Source organism: Spinacia oleracea, chromosome 4 (assembly GCF_020520425.1).
Source record: "Spinacia oleracea cultivar Varoflay chromosome 4, BTI_SOV_V1, whole genome shotgun sequence".
In the NCBI taxonomy this organism is placed as follows: domain Eukaryota; kingdom Viridiplantae; phylum Streptophyta; class Magnoliopsida; order Caryophyllales; family Amaranthaceae; genus Spinacia; species Spinacia oleracea.
Window position 1 is genome coordinate 188,383,896 of NC_079490.1, and position 24,318 is coordinate 188,408,213.

The window sequence follows — 24,318 nt, forward strand, 5'->3', positions numbered from 1 at the left end:
ATTGATTTTTTTAAAGAGTATCTTTCTTCTTCTTTTTTGACGGGATTAAAGAGTATCTTTCTGAAAAGGAAAGAAAAACTGAATTGAATAGAGTCAAAAGTCAATGTCTTACATCCATTCACAAAAGGCAGAGTAATGTCAAAAAATACATAAGCTATTAATTAATGACTTATGCATTAGTTGCTTGATATAATTTAAGGTTTAAATCTACATTCTGAATAAAAACGTCTAATATATGTGGTAGATTACACTATCATCCTTGGGATACATAATAGTAAATGTATTTTTATGAGCTAATCACTGATGTACACCCAACATGGTTACATGATGAAGGAATGCAGCATTCTTGCAGACAAGTAGCCATCTATATCATATTACCCTTCTTAGCTCTCTAGAAACTAAAAAGTGATACAAAGAAATCATACCTTTAACAAATTGACTGAAGGATAACAGAGTTTGAAATTTTAGTATCTGAACTACATCGCGTCTTCAAGGAATGGATAATCAGTGTAGCCAACAACGGGATCAGAGATGTAAAATGTTTCTCTGTGATACTTATTCAGAGGTGCATTAAGCTCGAATCTTTTGGGCAAATCTGGATTAGCCAGAAACACACGACCATAAGCAACAAGATCAGTGTAACCATTCATCACGGCCTTATTCCCCTCTTCCCTATCATAACCTCCGGCAGCAATGAAAGTACCATTGAAAGCGTTCCTAATGGGCAGCAAACTATGAGGACATTCTTTCTTCTCTCCGACGGTTATCATCCTAGGTTCGACAGCATGGCAAAATAGAATTCCGCGCTTGCTGAGAGATTCAGCCATGTAAAGGCCTAGAGCTTCTGGATTCGAGTCTCCAGATTCCGAATAATTGGCAAAGGGGGAAATACGAAATCCAACTCTATCTGCACCAATCTCATTCACAACTGCTTCAACTACTTCTAGAGCAAATCTACAACGATTCTCTAGAGATCCACCATAATGGTCTGTACGGTCATTTACTTGGTCTTTCATAAACTGATCAATGAGATAGCCATGAGCTCCATGTAGTTCAACACCATCAAAGCCTGTACAAGAAAATTTTCAATGAGATTACAGGATCATGAAGCACATCAAACTTACAGTCACAGTTTTAGACTACTGAAACTAAATCTTGAATTCAAGCTTGATAAAAAGGTTTTTGATTCCCTTATCTACAACCATTCTCATTTGACACTTGTTGGCTATTCCTCCATATTTTGAAGTGCTACATTACTCACATCATGTAAGTGAACATTCAAAGAACTGTAAATATGGATCAGGATCTCAACTCTAAAATACATGGACTGAAAAAAAGTACCTTACAAGGCCAAACCTATTATGCAAATCAGATCCACAGGTTTCTATGCTTTAACAAGCTAAGCGCACAGCAACAGATTCAATTCACATACATCACAGGAATACATAATTTATTCACTTATTACTTGTATACTTTTTTCTACCATAAACAAAAATGAAATATAGAAAACAATGTATCGTACAAATGATTGAAAATTGAGTAATATGTGGTATTTATTTAATATTGCCATGGGAAAAAGATACATTTATATAATTCGAGGATACTTAGTAGGAATATAAGTATATAACTAAGACGATGATGCCTACATGCAGACAAGTACCCATCTACATCATATTACCTTTTGAGGCTCTATATGAACCAAACAATTGTGTAAATAAGTGCTTATACCAGTCACAAATTGACCGGAAAACAACATAATTGTAAATTTTGTTATCTGGACTAAGTTGCATCTTCACGAGTTCACGGAATGGATAATCGAAATAGCCAACAAAAGGATAGAAATGTGAAGTGTGTCTGTGTGACACTTATTCAGAGGTGAATTAAGCTAATTGACCAAGGAATATAATTGCATTTGGTGTCTGGAGTCTGGACTACAGTGCATCTTCAATCAGTGTAGCCAACAACAGAGTCATAAACGTAAAATGAATCCCTGTGATGTTTATTCGGAGCCGCATTAAGCTCAAATCTTTCAGGAAAATCTGGATTAGCTAGAAATAAGAAACCATAAGTTACAAGATCAGTGTAATCTGCTATGAATTCTATATTATGGATAAGGAGTTTGGTTAGTGTCTTTGTAAGTTAGTTATGGTAGCTTGGGGAATAAATTAGAGAGCTAGTTAGGGAAGAAGTGCTATATTTAGAGCATGTTAGAGACAGAGGAAGGCATGTTGAGAGTAGTGGAAAGTAGTCAGTTAGTTGAAATTAGGAGAGTGCCATTCCTCTCGAAAGATTTGCTTAGTTTGTATTTGGTGCATTAGTCACTTGATTAGCTTTAATAGAGTCACATCCTTACTTGTTCTTCACTATCATCCTTCTTACTCCTTTAATCTCTCTTTAGTCCATAATCTTACTGTTTTCGTCAGTTATCTATGCTAATCCATAGCATAATCCTTCAGCACCGTGTTATGTCCATCTTCAACAACAAAAAGTGCCATTGTAAGCTTTCCTCATGGGCAATAAACGATGAGGACATTCCTTTACCTCTCAGACAGTTACCATCTATGTTACTTAGACTCTTCATTTTACCTGAAGTTCCCGTGTCGAATTCCTTGACACCCGGACATGGGTATGGACACGTTTATTTTGGACCAAAATCATGGAACTTTTTCACAAAATAGCCGAGTAGGACACTTTGACACGTATCCATGTCCGGCAGGGGTAACCGAGTCCAAGTAACATCATCCTTCGTTTCACAATTTGGCAACCACATTTGCTAAAGGATTTGGCCATATTATAGGCCTAGTACCTTCGAAATTTGAGTCTTTTGATTCCATATAATTGGCAAAGGGGGACATTCGAACCCTAATTTTGTCTGCACCAATCTCCTTCACAAGAATCACAACTACTTCAACTATTTCTATAGAAATTCTACAATGTTTCTCTAGAGACCACAATAACGGTATGTTCGGTCATCTACTTGGTCTTTCATAAACTGGTATATGAGTTAGCCAGTAGCACCATGGATTTCATTACCATCAAAGTCTATATGTGAAAAGGTTCAATTATTCCACATTATTTGAAGTGCTATATCGCTATCGTCATTAGGAAGTGGAATCAGGATCTCAAATCTAAATGCACGGACCAAAATCCAAAAAAGCCTTCTGCTATAATTAGAGGCGAGCAAAAAAGACCGGTCGGGCCGGCCAGAGGGACCGGTTCCGGATCCAAAAATCAGGACCCGGTCTTAACCAGTTCCGGTTCGGGTTCCTAACTTTCGGGACCTGTTTCCCACCTGATACCTGGTGGAACCGGTTCCGTAATGAATTTATTTTTATTGGTTTCGGCCATCTACTGAACCTACTGACACTACTGCGTACTTCTAAGAAATGAACCGCAACCCAGTTATCCAATACCTATAATCTAACACATACTCACAACCTCACACATCCACACCACTAACCATAAAGTTTCTCTCTCATCCCCCCACCATTGTGTTATTAACCTCTGAATTTGAATTTCAATTTACAGCATCTCACGATTCGTCACTTGGATCTTCGAAGCTAATATCATTTGCTACTGGCTGGTGTTAGGATGTTTCGCATCTCCTCTTCAATTCACTCATCATGCATGCCTTTTTGTTGCTGTTAATTGAGTTTTCTTTTCCATATTTTTTTTGTTTCATTAATTAGTGCAGATTTATTGAAAGGAAATGAATCGTATTAAATGATGCTGCTGAAGCTAATTTACGAATCGATTTGCTGTATTTTCATTTTATTTAGTCGTGTACTTACTAAAAATCTGTATGAATCAAGTGTAAGGGAGGCATAATAGGTAGTGAGCGATATTAGGTAAAAGAAAAATTAGTAGGTGTAGTAGAATGGTATAAATAAGGCACATTAGGTTATGAGAGGCATGTTGAGAAATTAGTAAAGCTTAGGCTTTGGAGAGTGGTGACCTCAAAGTCACTAACTTGGAGATTGGTGGCCTCAAGTCACTACCTTTTGTATCCCATTTTGTGTTCATCATCTTTCAAGCAAATTAAATATATTTCTGCCATTAATTTGCTGATCAAAATTATCAGTTCATCTCAAAATCTCTTGTATTCTTGCGAAAATAATTTTACTAAGCCAAAAACTGAATAAATCAAATTTTCCCGGGGCCGGTTCCAAAAACTGGGATCCGATGTTGAACGGTTCCGGGACTGGTTCCTTAGAAATTGACCGGGTACCCGGTCCCGCTCACCCCTAGCTATAATCAATATTAGCAAAAGGGGCACATTAGGGAGAAACATTATAATAAGTGGCTAGTAGCGTGAAGAATAAGAAAGTCAGTTACTTAGGGTAGAATCTCTGTAAATAAAGCAAATCAGAGAGAGGGTTGAATATTGTGGAAAGTAATCAGTGAATGCCACTCCTCTTGAAAGATTGGCGAGACTGTAATTGGTGATTAGTCACCTTGATTAGCATTAACTCCGTCATATATTTGCTTTTTATTCCCTAATCATCCATCTTCCTCTTTTGTTCTCTCTCTGTTTTGATCACCAATCTATGCTAATTCACAACACTATCTTACAAGGCCAAGCCTACTCAAACCAGATCCAGAGGTTTTGTGATCCTACAAGTGGATAGTGGCAGACTCTGAGACTCACTTCCCAATGGCCACACTAACACTTATTAAAAGATACAAGTGGAGAAAAACAAAAGTAATAATACCAAACTAAACAAAGGGCATATATATTTTGGTTGTTTATTAACTACGGCGTTATCTGTCAACAGCAATAGGATTGTCTTCACATAGCAGTTTTAATTACCTTTCTGGCAAAAATAAAGGTTTGTTTTTAATTTCTCTTCCTCTTTCTAATTCTATCAGATTGAGATGGTGTGAAGAGGCAAAAAACATAAGTGAAATGTAGGAACAGGTGGCAAAGTGTTCTATCATTTCTTCATTAATTTTCTCTTTACTGACTTGTTTTATTTTTCTCAAAAACAGCAATGACTAATATACCAACTTCACCAAACCAACTTTGAACCAACTGAGGATCAAATACAATAAGCACTTCAACCCCAACTAAATTGCAACGTAGGAACTGCATGTGCCCAAGAAAAGACTAAATTAAGATTCAGTACCAGTTTACTTCAGTCTGAAGGATATAATTTGATAGTGCTCAACAATCTTCAAGGGAGAATCAAGGAATGTGTAGCAGGGGAGAAGACAGGAACCTTTTGCAGGGGGTGGGGGGGGTGTCAATCCATATATCTTAAGCACCAAAATAAAACAGTAGACTTTCAATTCCCGAGGTCGTAGTTATTTATATAGTCTTTATATCGTTCGGATAATATCAAAATGTCTTATAGTCATGAAAACTAAAATGTTTGTGAGAGAAATAAAGTTAAAAGAAAAATACTACAATGTAGAAAAGCAAGTGTTGGGGCTCGAACCTTAGACTTCATGACACTTACACCAAAAAACCAAATGCGTGCTACCAACTCAGCTAGCTTTGTTTTAGACCTGCAACACTAATTATATAACCAACTCTTAGGGGGGCATATGATATATGCGTTTTATATAGAGTTTTTTACCCCCGTCCCTTAGTACTTTTATGTATCAAACGTGCTCTTAGGAGCCGTTTCTAGTACTAATGTGTATTATTGAGTGTGCCTTGAGTTTCAGGTTTGATTATGAGAAATGGGTCGTTTTAGACCCGTTTCATTGTTGATCAAGGCCACTATATGAGTCCGAGAAGTTCGGGACCTCCATCGTCGACTTTCGGGAGCCTTAGATGCTTATGGTTGAGCCCCGGGAGTTAGACTTGGTGATACGGGCGAAATACATTGAAGATTGCAAATCGCCCTGGAAGCTGAGGGCGAAATGCAACCATCGGGCGGAATTATAAGCAAGCCAAGTTCATCAACGCGCGCCCGATCGGGCGCAGCTCGCCCGATGCGGATCGGGCGGTCAATCTGGAGGCTTTGTGGAGATTTCGCAATCCGCCCGATCGGGCGGATTTTGGCCCGATCGGGCCGACTATCGAGTGATTCGCCCGATCGGGCGAAGCGTCGCCCGATCGGGCGACGCCAACCTCCAGCAGTTTTTCGCGTTTTTAATTCCGTTTTTAGGCCTTATTTTGGCAAAACTATATAAGCAAACTTGTTTTATTTTTGACGGACATCTTATTTTTCCAGCACAAAACCCTTAGTTTATTTTTCTAAGTTTTATTTTTCTCTCTACATCAATTCAAACACTTAGTTTATTTTGAATCAAAGAAAAATCGAAGCTTTCATTTGCCATTGTCCTTCAATTAGGTATTATTCCTTATTTCAATTCTTTGTTTAAGCTTTAATTATGTTTTCAATCATGCCAATTGCTTTGCTTATTGTTAATATGTGTGAGTAGTTGATTTTCTAGGGTTTTGGGAATCCATGAACGAATGTGAAAGGATGATTAATTGTTGTTGATTGTTGGTTTAGCTGTTAATTCCTATTGATTGCCCTTATTTACTTTGCAATTAGATTTGCGCAGGTTTGATTGTATTAGTTTCGCAATATCAAATTAAGATTCGAGAGATGCAATTTGGTGTTTAGGCTTGTTTCAATAGGTAGAATTGGGATTAATACGTAGCGAGAGCCCGTTAATTCTAAGTCTATGATTAGTATCGATTCGAGAGAGCATGCTGGTCTAATTAACTGTTATATTGATTGTTATCGATTGTTGTCGTCCTGGAATGTTGTTCATCGGTGAACCTATGCCCTAGACCTTTTAATATCTGATTTCTTCCTATTTTATTATCGTCCTAGTTATATTATACAAATCAATTCATATTCTTGTTACCAGTAGTCTAGATTAATAATTTAATAGCAGAAAGAACATTGTTTCCCTGTGGATACGATCCCTGCTTCCCTTGCTATATTTTTAGTTGGTGAACGTTAGGTTTATCTTTGATAGGAGTGCGATTTAGCCTGTCAAATTTTGGCGCCGTTGCCGGGGAAACGGTTTTATTTTCTGTTATTAATTGTTTTTCTGGATTATTGTTTGTCACTTCTCAAGGGACTCCCGTTCCTTGAGACCGGATCTCACGACTGTTTTCTAGTTCTTGCTTGTTTATGCCCAGGACTGTCCATACCAGCGATCTGACTTCGTTCGATCCTGAACCTGAACGGACCTTTCGTAGACGGCGTAGATTCGTTGAACAGTTGAGAGACTATTCTGACTCTGAATCCGACTATCTGATTAGCAATCTATTCCATACAGATTCAGAGATGGGTGACCAAGCACCACCACCCCCACTTGTGCCAAGGCTTACAGACTATTCTAAACCAAGTCTGTCTATGCTTCCCAAGGCAATCATGCCTTCCATTGCGGTCGAGAATTTCAAGATTGAACCCCAGCTGATAAACATGATCGAGAGACACCAATTCGGTGGGGAAAAGGGTGAAGACCCCAATATCCACATTCAGTCTTTCATTCAGTATTGTGCCACCATTAAGCAGAAGAATTTAACACCGGAGCAGACTATGGAGATACTCTTTCCATTTTCATTGAGTGGGAAGGCCAAGCTATGGATTAACAGTCTCAACCGCGCAGCTATGAAAATCACCGATTGGAATTCTTTGGCCCTTGCTTTCTATGTTAAATATTTCCCACCTGAGAAGACAGCTCGTCTGAGGGGTCAGATATTAGGTATCTCTCAACAAGTAGATGAGAGTTTGTTCGAAGTTTGGGAGAGATTCAAGGACTTGCAAAGGGAGTGCCCACACCATGGTTTAGATGACTGGTTCCTGGTTCAGCAGTTCTACAATGGTCTGGGTAATGAATCTAGGTGTCTTTTGGATTCAGCTGCCAGTGGAAGATTCATGCAACTGGAGGTGCCTAGAGCTTTGGAGGTGATTGAGGAGATGGCCATCCATAGTGCCCAATATGGGAATCCTAGAGGTTTTGCCGACCGAGGTGTTAAGCATGAGATGAATTCTATTGAACAGCTTACTGCTCAGCTAACTGCCCTACATCACAAGCTCGACAATATACAGATCGCATCTTCCCAATCCACCCAACATGCTAGTGTCGCTGCAATAAGTGCCCAATCTGCTAATGTCTGTAATAGTTGTGGGATGCAGGGCCATTATGCACAGGTATGCCGAAGCTCCATCGAACAATGCAATGCATTCCAGTCCTACAAGCAGAACAATCCGTATTCCAACTCATACAATGAGGGGTATAAAAACAACCCCCTATTATCATATAGGAGTACTAATGTTCAGAACCCCCACCAGATTCAACACCCTCTACCACCACAACAACCCTACCAACCGCGGAGCAACTACAACTCGCAACCTAGTGGATCACCTGGCTTACCACCACAACCTCAACCCACACAACCTGATCCCATGCTTGTAGAGATGAGGAATATGATGTTGGAATTGCAGAGATCTCTAAGCGAAAAGGATGCCAAAATCGATGCCCTCACTGCTCATAACAAGATCATGGATAAACAGTTGGCGCAAATGGCTACCGCTCTTGCAGAGAGACCCAAAGGTCAACTCCCTTCACAGCCTGTGACCAGAGAGTCTGTAAATGCTGTCACTCTGCGGAGTGGATATGAGTATGATGGGCCACCTATGACTATAGAGGAAGGGGTTGAAGTATCTGTTAGTGGTGCTGTGCCAAGAGAAAGTGAGAAGGTGGTCAAGGATAAGGAAGCTGACACAGGGGTTGAGAAGAAGGTTGAGATACAAGTTCCACCTATCAAACTTCCCTTCCCTCATCGTCAGCTAAAGAACAAGCTAGACAAGCAGTTTGGTAAGTTCTTAGAAGTGGTAAAGAATCTGCAGGTAACAGTCCCTTTCACTGAATTAATTACTCAAGTACCTGCATATGCTAAATACATGAAAGACATCTTGACTAGGAAGAGAGCATTTAGTGAGGTGGAGACTGTTGCATTTACTGAGGAGTGCAGTGCCTTACTACAAAATAAGTCTCCACCCAAGTTGAAGGACCCCGGGAGTTTCTCTATCCCGTGTAATATTGGCAACCTTTTTATTGACAAAGCCTTATGTGATTTAGGTGCCAGTGTTAGTGTCATGCCCCTGTCTGTATGTACTAAGTTGAACATGGGTGATTTAAAAGTTACCAACATAACTCTGCAAATGGCCGATAGATCTGTAAAATACCCCCTAGGTGTTTTAGAAGATGTGCCTGTTAGAGTAGGTAAATTCTTTATTCCTGTTGATTTTGTTGTATTAGACATGGAAGAGGATAGGCAAATTCCTATTATTTTAGGTCGGCCTTTCCTACACACTGCGGGGGCAATCATAGATGTCAAGAATGGCAAGTTGACGCTAAATGTGGGAGATGATAAGGTTACTTTCAATTTAACCCATGTTGCTAAGAACCCTATGGTAGAGGAGTCATGTTTTGGAGTCAATATTTCTAATGATTATTTTAATACCGAATTGACTCATATTAACTCTAATAACTCCTCGGAAAAAGCACATGTTTCAAATTGTCTTGCAGGGGGAGGTGATCGGAGTATACACTCTTCGGCATGGGTTCGAAAGAAGGGACGGATTGATGATGCCACGACCCAAGGGGCCGAAAGTTCTGTAAACGGTGGACATCGTGTTCACGATCGGGGTCGTGATCTGTCACTTCCCGCACCACACAGCTCATCCAAGGTGATCGATGTGACACCAGGTGGCACCATCTTTGGTGCCCCCATTCGATGAGCTGTCGTGGCTCTCATCCCTTTCATGTCTATTGTCTGCGCATAAACGGAGATTGTGTAATGGGGACATTACATCAATCTCATAGGGGATGAGTATTTCATTATCCATTTATTGCCTTAGTAGTATAAGCTTGATTGTTGATTCTAATTTTTGTGTGTTTAGTTAGTATTTTCCATTACCTACGTGTGTTTAAGTATTTCTATTACCTACGTGTGTTTAAGTATTGTTTTTGGTGTTAGTGAGGCGAGAAGAGGGCATTACGCTGTTTGGGTGTTTCTTAATGTGCAGGCCTAAAGCCCCAAGTTCGAGAAAGTGAAATTAAGCTCAAGGCCAAGCACACTGCAAATCGCCCGATGCGGATCGGGCGAGGTGCGCCCGATCGGGCGCGCACGGATGAGTTTCTTGCAGTTTATTTCCGCCCGATCGGGCGCAGCATGCCCGATCGGGCGGTCCAGCGAGTGGAAAGCTCGATCGGGCGAAATAATTTTGCCCGATCGGGCGCTTTGGCGAGTGGAACGCCCGAGTCGGGCGTTTGTTTGCCCGATCGAGCGCAAAAGACGAGTGGAAGGCCCGATCGGGCGAAATTATTTTGCCCGATCGGGCGGTTGATGAAATTTTCGAGGAAAATTCAAAGATGATTATGGGAAGGAAAAAGTCAAGAAAATGAGCTTTCGCATATCGCCCGATTCGGATCGGGCGAGGTGCGCCCGATCGGGCGCGTACGGATCAGAAGAAAAGGATCGCAAACCGCCCGATCGGGCGGAATGTCGCCCGATCGGGCGAGATGCGATTTCAGCGACGAGTACACGGTTTCTTCTTTCTTTCTTCACTTCTTCTTCATCTTCAACCTAACTCTCTCTCTCTCCCTCCATTAAACCCCAACCTCAAAAAAACTTCCAACCACCATATCTCCCTCAATTCTCCACCAAATTCAACAATTCTTTCATCAAAATCATCCTCTCATCATCCTCTACAACCTACACCTAATCGATTTAAGTTTTCACTCATCCCCACAAAATCCCCAAATTCACCCAAAAAACTCAAAAAGCTCAAAAATTCAGATTTTTCATCAATGGCAAATAGACCACAAAGAAAATGCACGAGGGTACCAAGAAATCAACATGAGGCTTCCACAAGCCGAGCTCGGGAACCGACACCACCACCTCCACCACCGCAATTCGAGCCCGACACGGATTTTCCGGATGTCATCTTTATTACGGAGGAGCAACGAGCACGATTCATGCACCTCAAATTGAGGGAGGTAATCCCTACTCGCTTTATATGTCAAAAATCATTGCATGAAATGGGAATTGAGCGTGATGTAAAACGTGTTTTTGTTGGTGTTGGTATGAGTAGCATGTATGGTATGCTCCGTCTCACATTTAGGCGGTTGACTCTAGAATTTTTGAGTAGTTTTAATATTCGTAGGGATGGTTATCGAACCGTGTCATCGGTTCAATTTCGTGTCATGAACCGAACCTACACCATGAGCTTATCTGATTTTGGTAGAATTTTTGGATTGTCTACCACATATAGTAGGAAACCCAAGGAGACTCACAATAACTGTACCATGTGGGGAAAGCTTACGGGCAATGATAATCCCGGGAGTATGCAACATTTGCATGCTTCCAAGATTCAACACCCGGTACCCATTGTCTTTTACAGGTTCCTAGGATTTACTATCTTTGGTAGGGATGAGACCCAGAACATTAGAAGTACGGAGCTAGAGATCCTAGGTGGCTACGTTTCCGAAGGAGAGGAGAGCTACAAAATGAACCTTGCACATCACATGGCCTCTCAATTTTACTCCATAGCCACCTCCACACATACTACCAAGATTACCATTGGTGGGTTGATCACCCACATAGCCATGGCCACGGCCAATTTTACTGAGGCTAACCAGATCCCAGTTCTGGGTAGCAACTTGCTTGATTTGGCTTATTTTGCTGGACTCCGTAGGCTGCAGGGGGAGCACGGGTTATTTAGGCCGGGAGCCATGTACTGGATTTTCGAGGGAAACAGGCTTTTCACCTTGCCTGACCCTCAGGGCCGCACTAGTTTCAGACCCGGTCAGGCTCATTATCTATTTGTTGGATTTGAGCGAGAGCCTCAGCCTGACCCCCAGCCTCAGCCTGAGCCTCAGCCAGAGCCCCATCAGTACCAGCCAGAGCCTCGCACCTACTTCAGGAGGGGGCGTCGAGACACGGGGAGGCCCCAGAGTGGCCCGGTAGTTCATGAGGATCAGGGGTCCATTGATGAGAGGTTGAACAGACTTGAGCTCGGGTTCCGGGAGTTCGCAGCTGATCACCAGAGGACCATGTTCCCATTTTATGATCAGTATGCCAGGCAGGGCTATATTGCCCCAGATTACGAGCACCCTACCTGGTTTACCTATCCCGCGGAGGGATATGGAGCTCCGGGTTCTATGGGCACCTTCACACCCACCCAGTACGGAGGGTGGGGAGCGGGTCCTAGTGGGCATGCTGGCCGAGATGATGGTGATGATGCTGGTAATGATGGCCAAGGCCATCAGTGATGCCGAGATGATGTTGATGATGAGGTTCGATACCCTTGAGCCAATGAGGACATTGTCTGATTTGGTTTGGGGGGGGTTTCACACTACTTGTACATTGTAGGTATGTCTTTCTTTTATTTTCGCATTTCTCTATTTTAGTGTGTTTATTTTGGTATGTTTAATGCTTTCTAAATTAGTTTATTGCTTTGAAAAAGAAAAAAAAAAAAAAAAAAATATACAAAAATACAAAAATACGTTCCGATGAATACAATATCATGCTTCCCTGTGCCCCTTTGAATTGAAAATTGTTTTGATTCTTGGTATTTGATGACGAGCAATGTGGATGCGTTAGCCATGATTTGATATTCGATTGCTTTGATGCCTTAACATGAGTCAACTCTGACCAACTATTTGTGGACTTGGTGCTTGACTAGTTGACTTGGTTAGGATGTGTGATAGCTTCCTGGTGTGCCATTGATTTTGAGTATTGGTTTGCAACTATTAGTAATGTTTTATGACTCATATACATGCACGTTGTGGAGGACGAAGGCATTTTTCTATTTAGGTAGCCTTCAGATGAAATTAGATACGTTTGTTCCCTCTTGTTCTACCCATGTTGTGCCTGTGCCATTTATTCGGTGACTAACCACATTACAAGCCCGTAAATTCCCCATTGGTTACTAGTCCCAAGCCTAGCTTGGGGGAGCTAATAGTAGTGAGGTAAGGGAGTTGCAGTGTGGTACATTTTGAGCATATCGAGTATTGAAAAGGGAAATTCTTCTTATCATGATTGTTGTTGAAAAAAAAAAATGAATGAGATGAGGAGAATAAAAGAAAAAAAAAAAAATCGTGTGAAGGTTCCAAAAAAAAAAAAAAAAAAAAAAAAAGAAAAAAAAAAAAGAAGAAAAAGAAGGAAAGATCGTTACTCTCAGAAAAATTCAAAACATTGTTACACTCAAGTATTGTAATTTCTTATCTTTATGAGTGATTGATTTTAATTGTGAAAGAAAGGCAAGAAAGTATAGTGTGGTTTGTTTGTTGTTTCATCATGTGTTGAGTGGGAAGTTGTGGTTGTGGTCTTCATTTGTGGTTGACCATGGTTTTGCTAGGATTTATGCTCCCCAAAGCCAAGGCTTTAAGCTCACGTTTTACCCAAATTTACCGCACCTCTACCTAAGCCTATCATTACAAGCTTTGAAGACCTTCCGACCTTTGTGCATAGAGTCATATTAATGTGAAAGTAGTTGTTTATCAATGCAAGTTATGACATGACACATTCCGAGTCGACTACTAGGTTGAGTGCATGTTTTTCTAGACACACGAGTGTTGTGAGTTTGGGAGGGCATTGTACACATATATGTTGGGAGGGGAGCGAACGGGTACATTTTTATCCGCCACATAAATGAGTGACGAGTGTGTGAGCACTAGTCTTGAATTCCATTGTACACTTGTGGTTCGCTTTGCGTGACGATTGTTGAGGTGGATTGGCGGTTGAATGAATTTGATTGGTTGACATTGATGCATGCTTGTTGGATTTTGCCTTGAATCGTATCCATTGTTTTTAGATGTATTTGGGGTGAAGTTGATTTATGTATTCATCGATGATTTCTTTGCTTAGGGGCAAGCAAAGATCTAGCTTGGGGGAGTTTGATATATGCGTTTTATATAGAGTTTTTTACCCCCGTCCCTTAGTACTTTTATGTATCAAACGTGCTCTTAGGAGCCGTTTCTAGTACTAATGTGTATTATTGAGTGTGCCTTGAGTTTCAGGTTTGATTATGAGAAATGGGTCGTTTTAGACCCGTTTCATTGTTGATCAAGGCCACTATATGAGTCCGAGAAGTTCGGGACCTCCATCGTCGACTTTCGGGAGCCTTAGATGCTTATGGTTGAGCCCCGGGAGTTAGACTTGGTGATACGGGCGAAATACATTGAAGATTGCAAATCGCCCTGGAAGCTGAGGGCGAAATGCAACCATCGGGCGGAATTATAAGCAAGCCAAGTTCATCAACGCGCGCCCGATCGGGCGCAGCTCGCCCGATGCGGATCGGGCGGTCAATCTGGAGGCTTTGTGGAGATTTCGCAATCCGCCCGATCGGGCGGATTTTGGCCCGATCGGGCCGACTATCGAGTGATTCGCCCGATCGGGCGAAGCGTCGCCCGATCGGGCGACGCCAACCTCCAGCAGTTTTTCGCGTTTTTAATTCCGTTTTTAGGCCTTATTTTGGCAAAACTATATAAGCAAACTTGTTTTATTTTTGACGGACATCTTATTTTTCCAGCACAAAACCCTTAGTTTATTTTTCTAAGTTTTATTTTTCTCTCTACATCAATTCAAACACTTAGTTTATTTTGAATCAAAGAAAAATCGAAGCTTTCATTTGCCATTGTCCTTCAATTAGGTATTATTCCTTATTTCAATTCTTTGTTTAAGCTTTAATTATGTTTTCAATCATGCCAATTGCTTTGCTTATTGTTAATATGTGTGAGTAGTTGATTTTCTAGGGTTTTGGGAATCCATGAACGAATGTGAAAGGATGATTAATTGTTGTTGATTGTTGGTTTAGCTGTTAATTCCTATTGATTGCCCTTATTTACTTTGCAATTAGATTTGCGCAGGTTTGATTGTATTAGTTTCGCAATATCAAATTAAGATTCGAGAGATGCAATTTGGTGTTTAGGCTTGTTTCAATAGGTAGAATTGGGATTAATACGTAGCGAGAGCCCGTTAATTCTAAGTCTATGATTAGTATCGATTCGAGAGAGCATGCTGGTCTAATTAACTGTTATATTGATTGTTATCGATTGTTGTCGTCCTGGAATGTTGTTCATCGGTGAACCTATGCCCTAGACCTTTTAATATCTGATTTCTTCCTATTTTATTATCGTCCTAGTTATATTATACAAATCAATTCATATTCTTGTTACCAGTAGTCTAGATTAATAATTTAATAGCAGAAAGAACATTGTTTCCCTGTGGATACGATCCCTGCTTCCCTTGCTATATTTTTAGTTGGTGAACGTTAGGTTTATCTTTGATAGGAGTGCGATTTAGCCTGTCAGCATACCAAGGCACCCCCCTAGCCTCGCCACTGATGTGTAGTTCAACTTAAATAATCCTCCCTTGCCCATTCTTCTCTTTCGGATTAACCTTCTCTGTTTAGTTCTAGATGCTAAAAAAAATTGTTTAAAATGTTACACCCAATGCTCATCCAAGATATTGATTTTCCAGTTACAAACACTTGCATACCAAATATGGGATTGAAAAATTCCAAAACCATTTCACTCTGCAATGTTTCTTCCTTGTTCCTAATTCTCTCTCCCAGAATTACCTCATACCATACAAGCATCTAGTTCTGATGTATGCCACAGCATTTGGAAGAACTTATTATCTTTAATTGGGGAAATGTATTTTTATGTCCTGTTCTCTTCAACTGTAAATAGTATACGAACTTACGAAGTATTCATTTAAAAATATTTACTGGATAAAAATCAGTAATTGTCACCCTAAAAATCAGTTTCAAACTATAGAAGTCAGTTTTCATCAGTAAACATAAGTTTTTAATAAGCTAAACAATTTCAGTCAGGTAAGTATCAGGTGAAGGAAACAGATCATTACTTGCAACAAACTACCACTATCAACACAATAAAAACCCTAAGTCCCTAAGTAATTCATTCCCTGTGCTTTTCTTCCCTCCAAGACTTATACCTTGCTTGAGTACTATCATGATTCATGGACATTCAAAAGGCTATAACAAAGGCTTTATATTTTTTGTTTGGTTTTGATAAAATAATAATAAAAGACTGTAACATGAAGTTCTTTGGTAAAGATGACAGTAATATGGCATGATCAATTTGGCGCACAGTTAGAACACAAACTTAAAGAGCTGCAGTAAGTCTCAGGTTAAGCAGAAACTTACCAGCTTCTATGGCATTTCTAGCCGCAAGTCTGAAATCATTAACAACTGAAGGTATCTCTTCTGTTGTTAGCCGTCTCGGGATTGAGAACTGTGCAATATCTATACCATTGGCCCGCATTTGTGGTGTAAGTGGCTTGTCTGTGCAAGAGATTGGAGCTTGGCCATTTGGCTGGAAACCTGTTGCAACAAGAAAATTGGGGTTAGCACAAGCCAGGGAAAATTAAGCAAAAAGGTTCTAGAAAGCACCCAACTAAGCGATTACAAAGACATTATATTCATGAAAAACACAAAAAATTCAAAATCCAATTAAAAGCATCAAAGGATTTTGAAACCAACCAACTTAAAGAAAGTTGGATTAATATAAAACGTAAACTACACAAAACCCAGCCATCATGAAACAAAATCGAGAGATCATTGAAAACAACCAACTTAAAGAAAGTTAAATCAATATCAAATGTAAATTAATCTTCGTAACCAACTAAAACATAGATTAACATGAAATTAAAAGTACTCCCTCCATTTACGAATAATTTGCAACAATTTGACCAGCACATGATTTTAGGCGACTAAATTGACTTCTTATTTTATCATGTGATGGTTTGACATGAAGCAATTTGCAATAAAAGGAAGAAATGTGAGATTTCAACCTTCATTTGAAACCCTTCCAACATGCCATATCTGACAGAAAAAGATACCACCTTTTGCATGCACAGCATCAACAATAGGTTTCCATGCTTCAACCTGCTCTCTATTCCATATTCCAGGTGTATCCGGGTACCTGCACAATTAAGTATTCTGAAGCTTAGAGAAGAATTTATTGTTTCTCTTGTCAATGAAAAGTGTTGAGCTAACATTATCTGCCTCAAACGTACTGCTATGAGCCAACATAGCTAGACATCATTAATGGCCAGAAAACACGGAAGAAGATGATGATTTGATTAATAACAGAAATTACAGCAAAGGTAAATGACACTCACTCCGTCCCGAATACTCGCACTGTTTTGACTGGACACGTTTGCCAATGCACAACTTTTCTACATATTATAAAAACTTATAAAGTATTAATATTTTGAAAATATATATTAAGATGAAGTCAACAATATATTATATACTAACATTTGTTTTCATATACTAGAAATAAAATAGGGACAAAATGAATTATGTGAATAGTGCAAAAAGTCAAAACGGTGCGAGTATTTCGGGACGGAGGGAGTTTTTATTATTTAAGCATTCGAAGCTTTATTAAACACTCCTCAATCTTCAACATCATTTTCTCTCTCTCTCGTATGCTCTCTATTTAGAACTAACTAGCTAGCTTATTCTTCAAGCCATTAATAACTGAAAAGTAATGATACTCCCTAAAATGCCCCTCTCCCTAATATTGATTCATAGCACGTACCCTTGAGCAGTGACAGAAACTCCAGTTGCTTCAGATATGAGCAAACCTCCATTTGAAGTCCGCTGAGAGTAATATAAAATTGCATGTGGTTGAGGAACATTTCCATACGACCTCTGTCTGGTTAATGGTGCTAAAACAACCCTGATAAGACACAATATCAACAATTAACTTAATTGTCACATTTTAGTAAAACAGATGTTACATTCCTACAACACTTTATATTCCTGCTGGGAACAAATACATCATGAAAGGAGGATTCTAAAAACAAACTCCATATCAGGATTCAGCAGAATAACTCCTACGTTGAAATGCTTAAAATATTTAGTAACGCCATAACGATCAAGCAAGATCAGCTAAAAAGATCAGAATGTTCCATAGGTTGTCACCCAAGCATTAAAACAAGAGTTTAAATATTCCAAATTTTAATTAGGACAACACTTTAGGTTGAAATGTCATTTCACAATTCACATACATCTCTTTGCAGACAGTTGATGAGTTAAATAATGAAGCCAGTTTATATCTGTTTGAGGAGCATACACTATACGGCATGCTGCCTCCCCCCTTCCTACTTGGCACCCGAGCCCCTAGGGGTCTTATCCTTACGATTCTGCCTTGCAAATCTCGCAAACTATCTTGATTAGAATTGCTTAAATTTGGTTTTCATACCAAAGAGTACAAATAAAATACAGGGCTTGCAAGTACTCAGTAAGACTAATCAAGACATTGGTTCTCAGTACTCACCTCACTCATGAAGATGACTTCACAGATATTACTACAAACAACAAAACACCGCCTCAATCAGCGTTTCCAAACAAGCCATTACCCAGTCGGTGCTCACTGTAATACCTCCCCTACATAAACTTTCCTTGGGACTATGAAACTAAAACTTCTAAATCAACTCCAGACAATGTAATTAAATTTCAATATACAGCTGCTCATCATTGAACAAAAACAACAATGAAAAACGGTCTCAAAAACCATCTCCCATAACTAAATTACTTGTTAGAAGCCATAAAAGGGAAATTCTCATTGGGGCATTTTAACAAACACCTAAGCTGCATGAATTTCTAAAAATAATTAACATAAACATCCAAAATAAAACCATATTAAACAGGAAGAATGAAGCTCACCTATGAGAAAGATGGAATTTACCCATTTGGCAAGGGGTTAAAAGAGGGACAATTCCAGAATCTGAAGACATTTTCTCAAAAAATTGTGCTAAAATTAGGATGAATTTGATAAAAGCTCAAACAAGAAGCATGTATTTATAAGAATCATCGCGCCAATATTTTTTGTGGTGGGTTGATGGTGGGGCCTTTCATCGTCCACTTTCAGACCTTAAGCTCTGAGTCAACATATCAGAAAACCAGATCACCTTAGATGAATGAGGCCCTCAGTTGTACACAAATTTCCATTTATTGCTTTTGTTCCCCAATTTACACATCCCTGACAGAAGCAATGACGTCTATGCACTTTTTACTGAATCACTAGATGTCGGGTTCCGGCGATCCCGAGGGGCAGAATCATCGCTTGGATAATTATAACTAATGCGCTTCCTCTGTTGTTATTTATATGACCTAATTATTTACTCCGTAGTAATGTTTGTCAAATTACGATTTCAAATATTATTATATTATTATAGATAATAAAAAAAATTATAAAAAATCAATTTTAAATAATATTTATTGAGACTAATCTAACAAGACTCATACGACTATATTTTTTCTTAAGTATAAATTACAAAATAAAGTTAAATAAGCTTGCGTGAATAGTGTACAAATCCAATTATGTCACGTAAATAGAAGGGAGGTTTGGCAAAATTAAAATAAAAAAATTAATTAATTCCTATTTTTGTTAAAATATTTTATGTTTCTTTTATTATCACTAATTATATCTCATTTGTAAAAGATAACATACATCATTGCATAGCGAAGTGAATAAGTCATTTATAAACTTTTATATAAGGCGATCTTACACAAAAGATCGCCTTAGTGTCATATAAATTAAGCAATAAAATCAATTAGTTAAGCACTGAAACTAATTAGTTAAGCACGAGAAGCAATTAGTTAAACAATGGTACTAATTTAGTTAAGCACTGAAACTAATTTAGTTAAGCACCGAAACTAATTAGTTAAGCAATTGTACGAATTAGTTAAGCAATCAAAGTGGTCTTTTCGGTAAGACGGTCTTACACAAAAATTGTTGTAAGTCATTAGTGTTCACATTATCAAGTCATAGATTCGAATCTTGTATTTCTATGAGGGGGTGTCACGTGGCATTGCATAGGAGTAGGAAGTATCATAGACAATATGGACCGTAATATTGTACGGTAGATGTGAGATTGAATCATGTCTAAATTCATATGGTCGGGCCGTCAAACTTTATTCATTAGCTAAGCCTATTTCTGTATTGGGCTTTAGGTCTCTGATTAACAAACCTCATCAATACAAACTCAAGAAAACACAATTAAACCAAAACCCAATTATTTGTCAGATAGTTACAAATACTGCCCTTTATTAAATACTGGTACTTCTTTCAGTCTCAAACACCGGTACTTAATTCTTACAGGTGAGACTGACAAAGGGTTTTTCGTCTTTCAATTTTTTTCTCTCTTTAGTGAAGGTTCAACTCTTTGAATTTCCAACACTAAACAATTGACAACATACGGAGTACATAATTTATTTTAAATTCTACTCATAAAGTTTTTTCTACAATAAACAAAACTGAAATATAGAAAACAATGTATTAGTACAAATAGAAATGATTAAAAACGGACATTTATATCATCGAACAAGAAACATAAAAGGAAGCAAATAATTGCACAAACATGAAACATGTGCTTATAGCAGTCACAAATTGACCGAAGAATTGCATAATTGTAAAGTTTAGATTGCATCTTCAATGAATGGATAATCAGTGTAGCCAACAACAGGGTCAGAAGTGTAAAATGTATCCCTGTCATACTTATTCAAAGGTGCATTAAGCTGAAATCTTCTGGGCAAATCTGGATTAGCCAGAAACAATCGACCATAAGTTACAAGATGAGTGCAATTCTTTTCAACCGCCTTATTTCCATCTTCCCTGTCATAACCTCCAGCAGAAATGAAAGTACCATTAAAAGCCTTCTTCATGGGCAATAAACTATGAGGACATTCCTTTATCTCTTCCACAGTTATCCTCCTAGTTATCATCCTTGGTTCAATAACATGACAATACAGAATCCCACACTTGCTCAGTGATTTTGCCATATATAGCCCTAGACCTTCTGGATTTGAATCTTTTGCTTCCATATAATCTGCAAAGGGAGACATTCTAAACCCAACTCTATCTGCACCTATCTCTTTGGAAACTGCTTCAGCTATTTCTAGACCGAATCTACAACGTTTCTCTAGAGATCCACCATAATCATCTGTTCGGTCATTTACTTGGTCTTTCATAAACTGGTCTATAAGGTAGCCATTAGCACCATGGATTTCAATACCATCAAACCCTGTATGTTTATTGTATTGTACTCCGTATTAGCTAAGTTTAAGGCATGGTTAGAAAACTACAATCTCCCACTAAAAAGTCTTAGAAACTTACCAGCTTCTATGGCATTCCTCGCAGCAAGTCTGAAATCATTCACAACTGAAGGCACCTCTTCTGTTGTTAGCCGTCTTGGGGTTGAGAACTCTGCAGTATCTATACCGTTGGCCCGAATTTGTGGTGTTATTGGTTTATCGGTGCAAGATATTGGAGCTTGGCCATTCGGCTGGAATCCTGTTGCAAAAACAAATATCTAAGTGGATACATTGACAAAAATACATGAAACACAAAAAAATTCACAATCCATTATAAAATGTAAAACTATTAGGAATCCAGACATTAACAAACAAAAACCAATAGATCATTGAAACCAACAACCATAATGAAAGTTAAATCAAAATAAAATGTAAAAAAATCATGGAAACTAACCAAAATGTAGAGTAACATGAAAATTGAAAGTATTTGTGATAAGAGACAGGAAGGAGTGTTAAGGTTGGAGTTAGTTACCCTCATTTGAAACCCGTCCAACATGCCAAAGCTGACAGAAAAATATACCGCCTTTTGCATGCACAGCATCAACAATAGGTTTCCATGCTTGAACCTGCTCTTTTGTCCATATACCAGGTGTATCTGTGTACCTGCACAATTAAAGTATTCTTAAGCTTAGAGAAGAACTTCTGGTTTCTCTTGTTACACTTACTGATATAAGTAATTCAAACGTACCCTTGAGCAGTGTCAGAAACTCCAGTTGCTTCAGATATGAGCAAACCTCCATTTGTAGTCCGCTGAGAATAATATAAAATTGCATGTGGTTGAGGAACATTTCCGTATGACCTCTGTCTGGTTAATGGGGCTAAAACAACCCTGATAAGGAAAATATCAACTGTATCATTACACTTTCTGTAATCTGTAATCTGTAATCTGTAATCTGTAATCTGTAATCTGTAATCTGTAATCTGTAATTAACTAACCCCACTTTGTTCCTGGTTGGAATAAATATACCATCAAAGGACATGTCATCAGATCAAAATGACACTATTAGAAGTAAACTGATGTTGCAAGGGTACAGAAAAAAACAACATTCTCTCTGCGACATTTTATCAAATATCTAAGCTGCATAAACATTTTAATAATTACCAATCAAACATTTCAAAAATAAAAAATCCAGATTAGGAAGAAAGAATTAAGCTCACCTGTGAGAAAGATCGAATTTACCCATTTGGTAAGGGGTCAAAAGAGGGATAATTTCAGAATCTGAAGCCATTTTCTCAAAAACTTATTGCTAAATCTTGATTTGAATTTAATCCAAACTCAGACAAGAAGCTGACATTTATAAGAATCATGGCGCCAAAAAAACTGCCCATTATTTTTGCGTTAGTTGTGATGGTGGGGCCGTGGGGCCACTGCATACATCAAATTGAGCAGTGGAAGAAAATAATGTCTATGGGATCGTCCATTAATTAATGGAGTTAATTATTGGTACTCCGTACTGTATTAACTTAGTTTTGACAGGAGCAGGTACGTAAGCAGCGAGTTTTATATGATTATCGTAATTCGTAAGAGTATAAATAAACTTTTAAGTTAATTAAACAAAGTTATCACATTTTTTTTTTTTTTTTTTGAGGGAAAACGGGCGGTACCGCTAGTTGTTATTATTCATTAAGCAAAAATCCGACGCAATTACATCATCTAAAATACTTGGACAACCCCCTATCCATACTCGAGTATTAAATTCAAGTGGGCTAAGGTGAACCATAGTATGAGCCGCTAAATTGGCCTCTCTAAAAACATGAGAAAACTTAACACAATCGAAACAACTTACTAAAGAGATTATTTCTCGAATAATCATTCCCAGTTGGGATCCATCTTTACTTGCACCTTGGATCAAGCCTACTACCTGCATATTATCACACTCTACCTCGACCTTTGTGGCATTGCTTTGCGCAGCTAGCTTAAGCCCAAGAACTATCGCTTTTGCCTCTACAACAGCCACATCCCACCTTTGCTTTGTTTGTAAACAAGCGGCTCGCACAACTCGACCACCCTCGTCACGGATAATCACCCCAAGCCCCACCCCTATATCTTTGAATAAGGCTCCATCCGCGTTAACCTTCAAAGTACCCCTTTCTGGTGGTTTCCATACAGCTTCTTCACGCCTACTTGTCCCCCTCTGCGTCCCTACCGTTGCTTGTTTACCTTTCCCACCCCCCTCCTCCCCCTCTTTTGCTGCATTATAGTCTACGTATAAGGAGATAGCAGCTGCTACTATCTCTTCTGGGAGACGTGCCTGGCTTCCATTATATACTGCGTTTCTCTCGTTCCAGCAGGACCACGTTATTGTAGCAACCTTATTAGCATCCTCCCTTTGTAATTTTGATAGCCACCACCCTGCCCAATCGCAAACATTTCCCCCCTTCGGGCAGTCCCACATGCAACTCGTCTCCTCCAATTCCCATACCCCTGCAATTTTCTTGCACCCCCACACCGCATGTAAGCTTGATTCCTCCTCGCACCCGCACCTACTGCAATAAGGTGAGATTGCTTCTATCCTTCTATGCAGTCCAACCGCTGTAGGTAATGCTCCACTGCAAAGCCTCCACATGAACACACGGATCTTAGGCGGAACTTGTAAACCCCATATCCAATGCCACAGTTTCGATTCTTCAGACGCCTGTCCCCCATCTCCTTGAACTCCCCTGTAGAAATTAATGAAATTGTACCCTGACTTAACAGTGTACTCACCTGATTTGTCGTGACTCCAAACAAATTCGTCACCCAAGGGAATTGAAGAGAGGGGTATGGACAGCACCTCCTCGGCTTCAAATGGGAGGAAGCATGCTTTTACTATCTCTTCATTCCAGCAACCACTTTCTGCGTTTATCAACTCGGCCACCTTCTCACACTCACACGTCTCTTTTCTCTTGGAGATAACACGGTATGAGGGAGGTCTACAAAGCCATGGGTCCTCCCATATTCGAACCTTTTCTCCATCACCTATTACCCATTTACATCCTTTTTCTAGTACCCATTTGCTAGTCCATATGCTTCTCCATACATAACTCGGTCTGCATCCCACACTTGCATTAAGGAACTTCGAATCCGGGAAGTATTTTGCTCGAAGCAGTCGTGAGGAAAGTAGGTCGGGCATGTTCATGATCCTCCACGCCTGTTTAGCAAGAAGGGCTTCATTAAAGTCCCTGAGCCGCCTGTATCCCATACCTCCACTAAGCTTCTTGGAAC

The 24,318-nt window shown here is 39.3% G+C and overlaps 2 protein-coding genes and 1 non-coding gene across 4 annotated transcripts; all 3 read right to left on the reverse strand.

The window, feature by feature from the left end:
• Window positions 1–136: 136 nt before the first annotated feature.
• LOC110782770 (putative 12-oxophytodienoate reductase 11) lies at window positions 137–19,087 on the reverse strand. Of its 2 annotated transcripts, none has more exons than XM_021987010.2 (5): window positions 18,684–19,087; window positions 17,554–17,694; window positions 16,802–16,932; window positions 16,155–16,331; window positions 137–1,069 (listed from the first exon to the last, which is right to left on the reverse strand). In XM_021987010.2, exons 1-5 carry the CDS (start codon window positions 18,752–18,754, stop codon window positions 477–479), a joined length of 1,113 nt encoding a protein of 370 aa, XP_021842702.1. In that variant the 5' UTR covers window positions 18,755–19,087; the 3' UTR covers window positions 137–476. The 2 variants fall into 2 exon arrangements, with proteins under 2 accessions (XP_021842702.1, XP_056699396.1); XM_056843418.1 differs by having other exon boundaries at window positions 16,853–16,932; window positions 18,684–19,057.
• Window positions 7,656–7,762, reverse strand: LOC130460225 (small nucleolar RNA R71). Its single transcript, XR_008920161.1, has one exon. It is a non-coding gene; the product is annotated as a small nucleolar RNA R71 (small nucleolar RNA).
• Window positions 19,088–20,314: 1,227 nt separating the features above from the next.
• On the reverse strand, window positions 20,315–22,487 carry LOC110782775 (12-oxophytodienoate reductase 1-like). Its single transcript, XM_021987014.2, has 5 exons — window positions 22,272–22,487; window positions 21,802–21,942; window positions 21,586–21,716; window positions 21,136–21,312; window positions 20,315–21,043 (listed from the first exon to the last, which is right to left on the reverse strand). The coding sequence occupies exons 1-5, from the start codon at window positions 22,340–22,342 to the stop codon at window positions 20,439–20,441; spliced, it is 1,125 nt and encodes a 374-aa protein (XP_021842706.1). The 5' UTR covers window positions 22,343–22,487; the 3' UTR covers window positions 20,315–20,438.
• Between the last annotated feature and the right edge of the window lie 1,831 nt (window positions 22,488–24,318).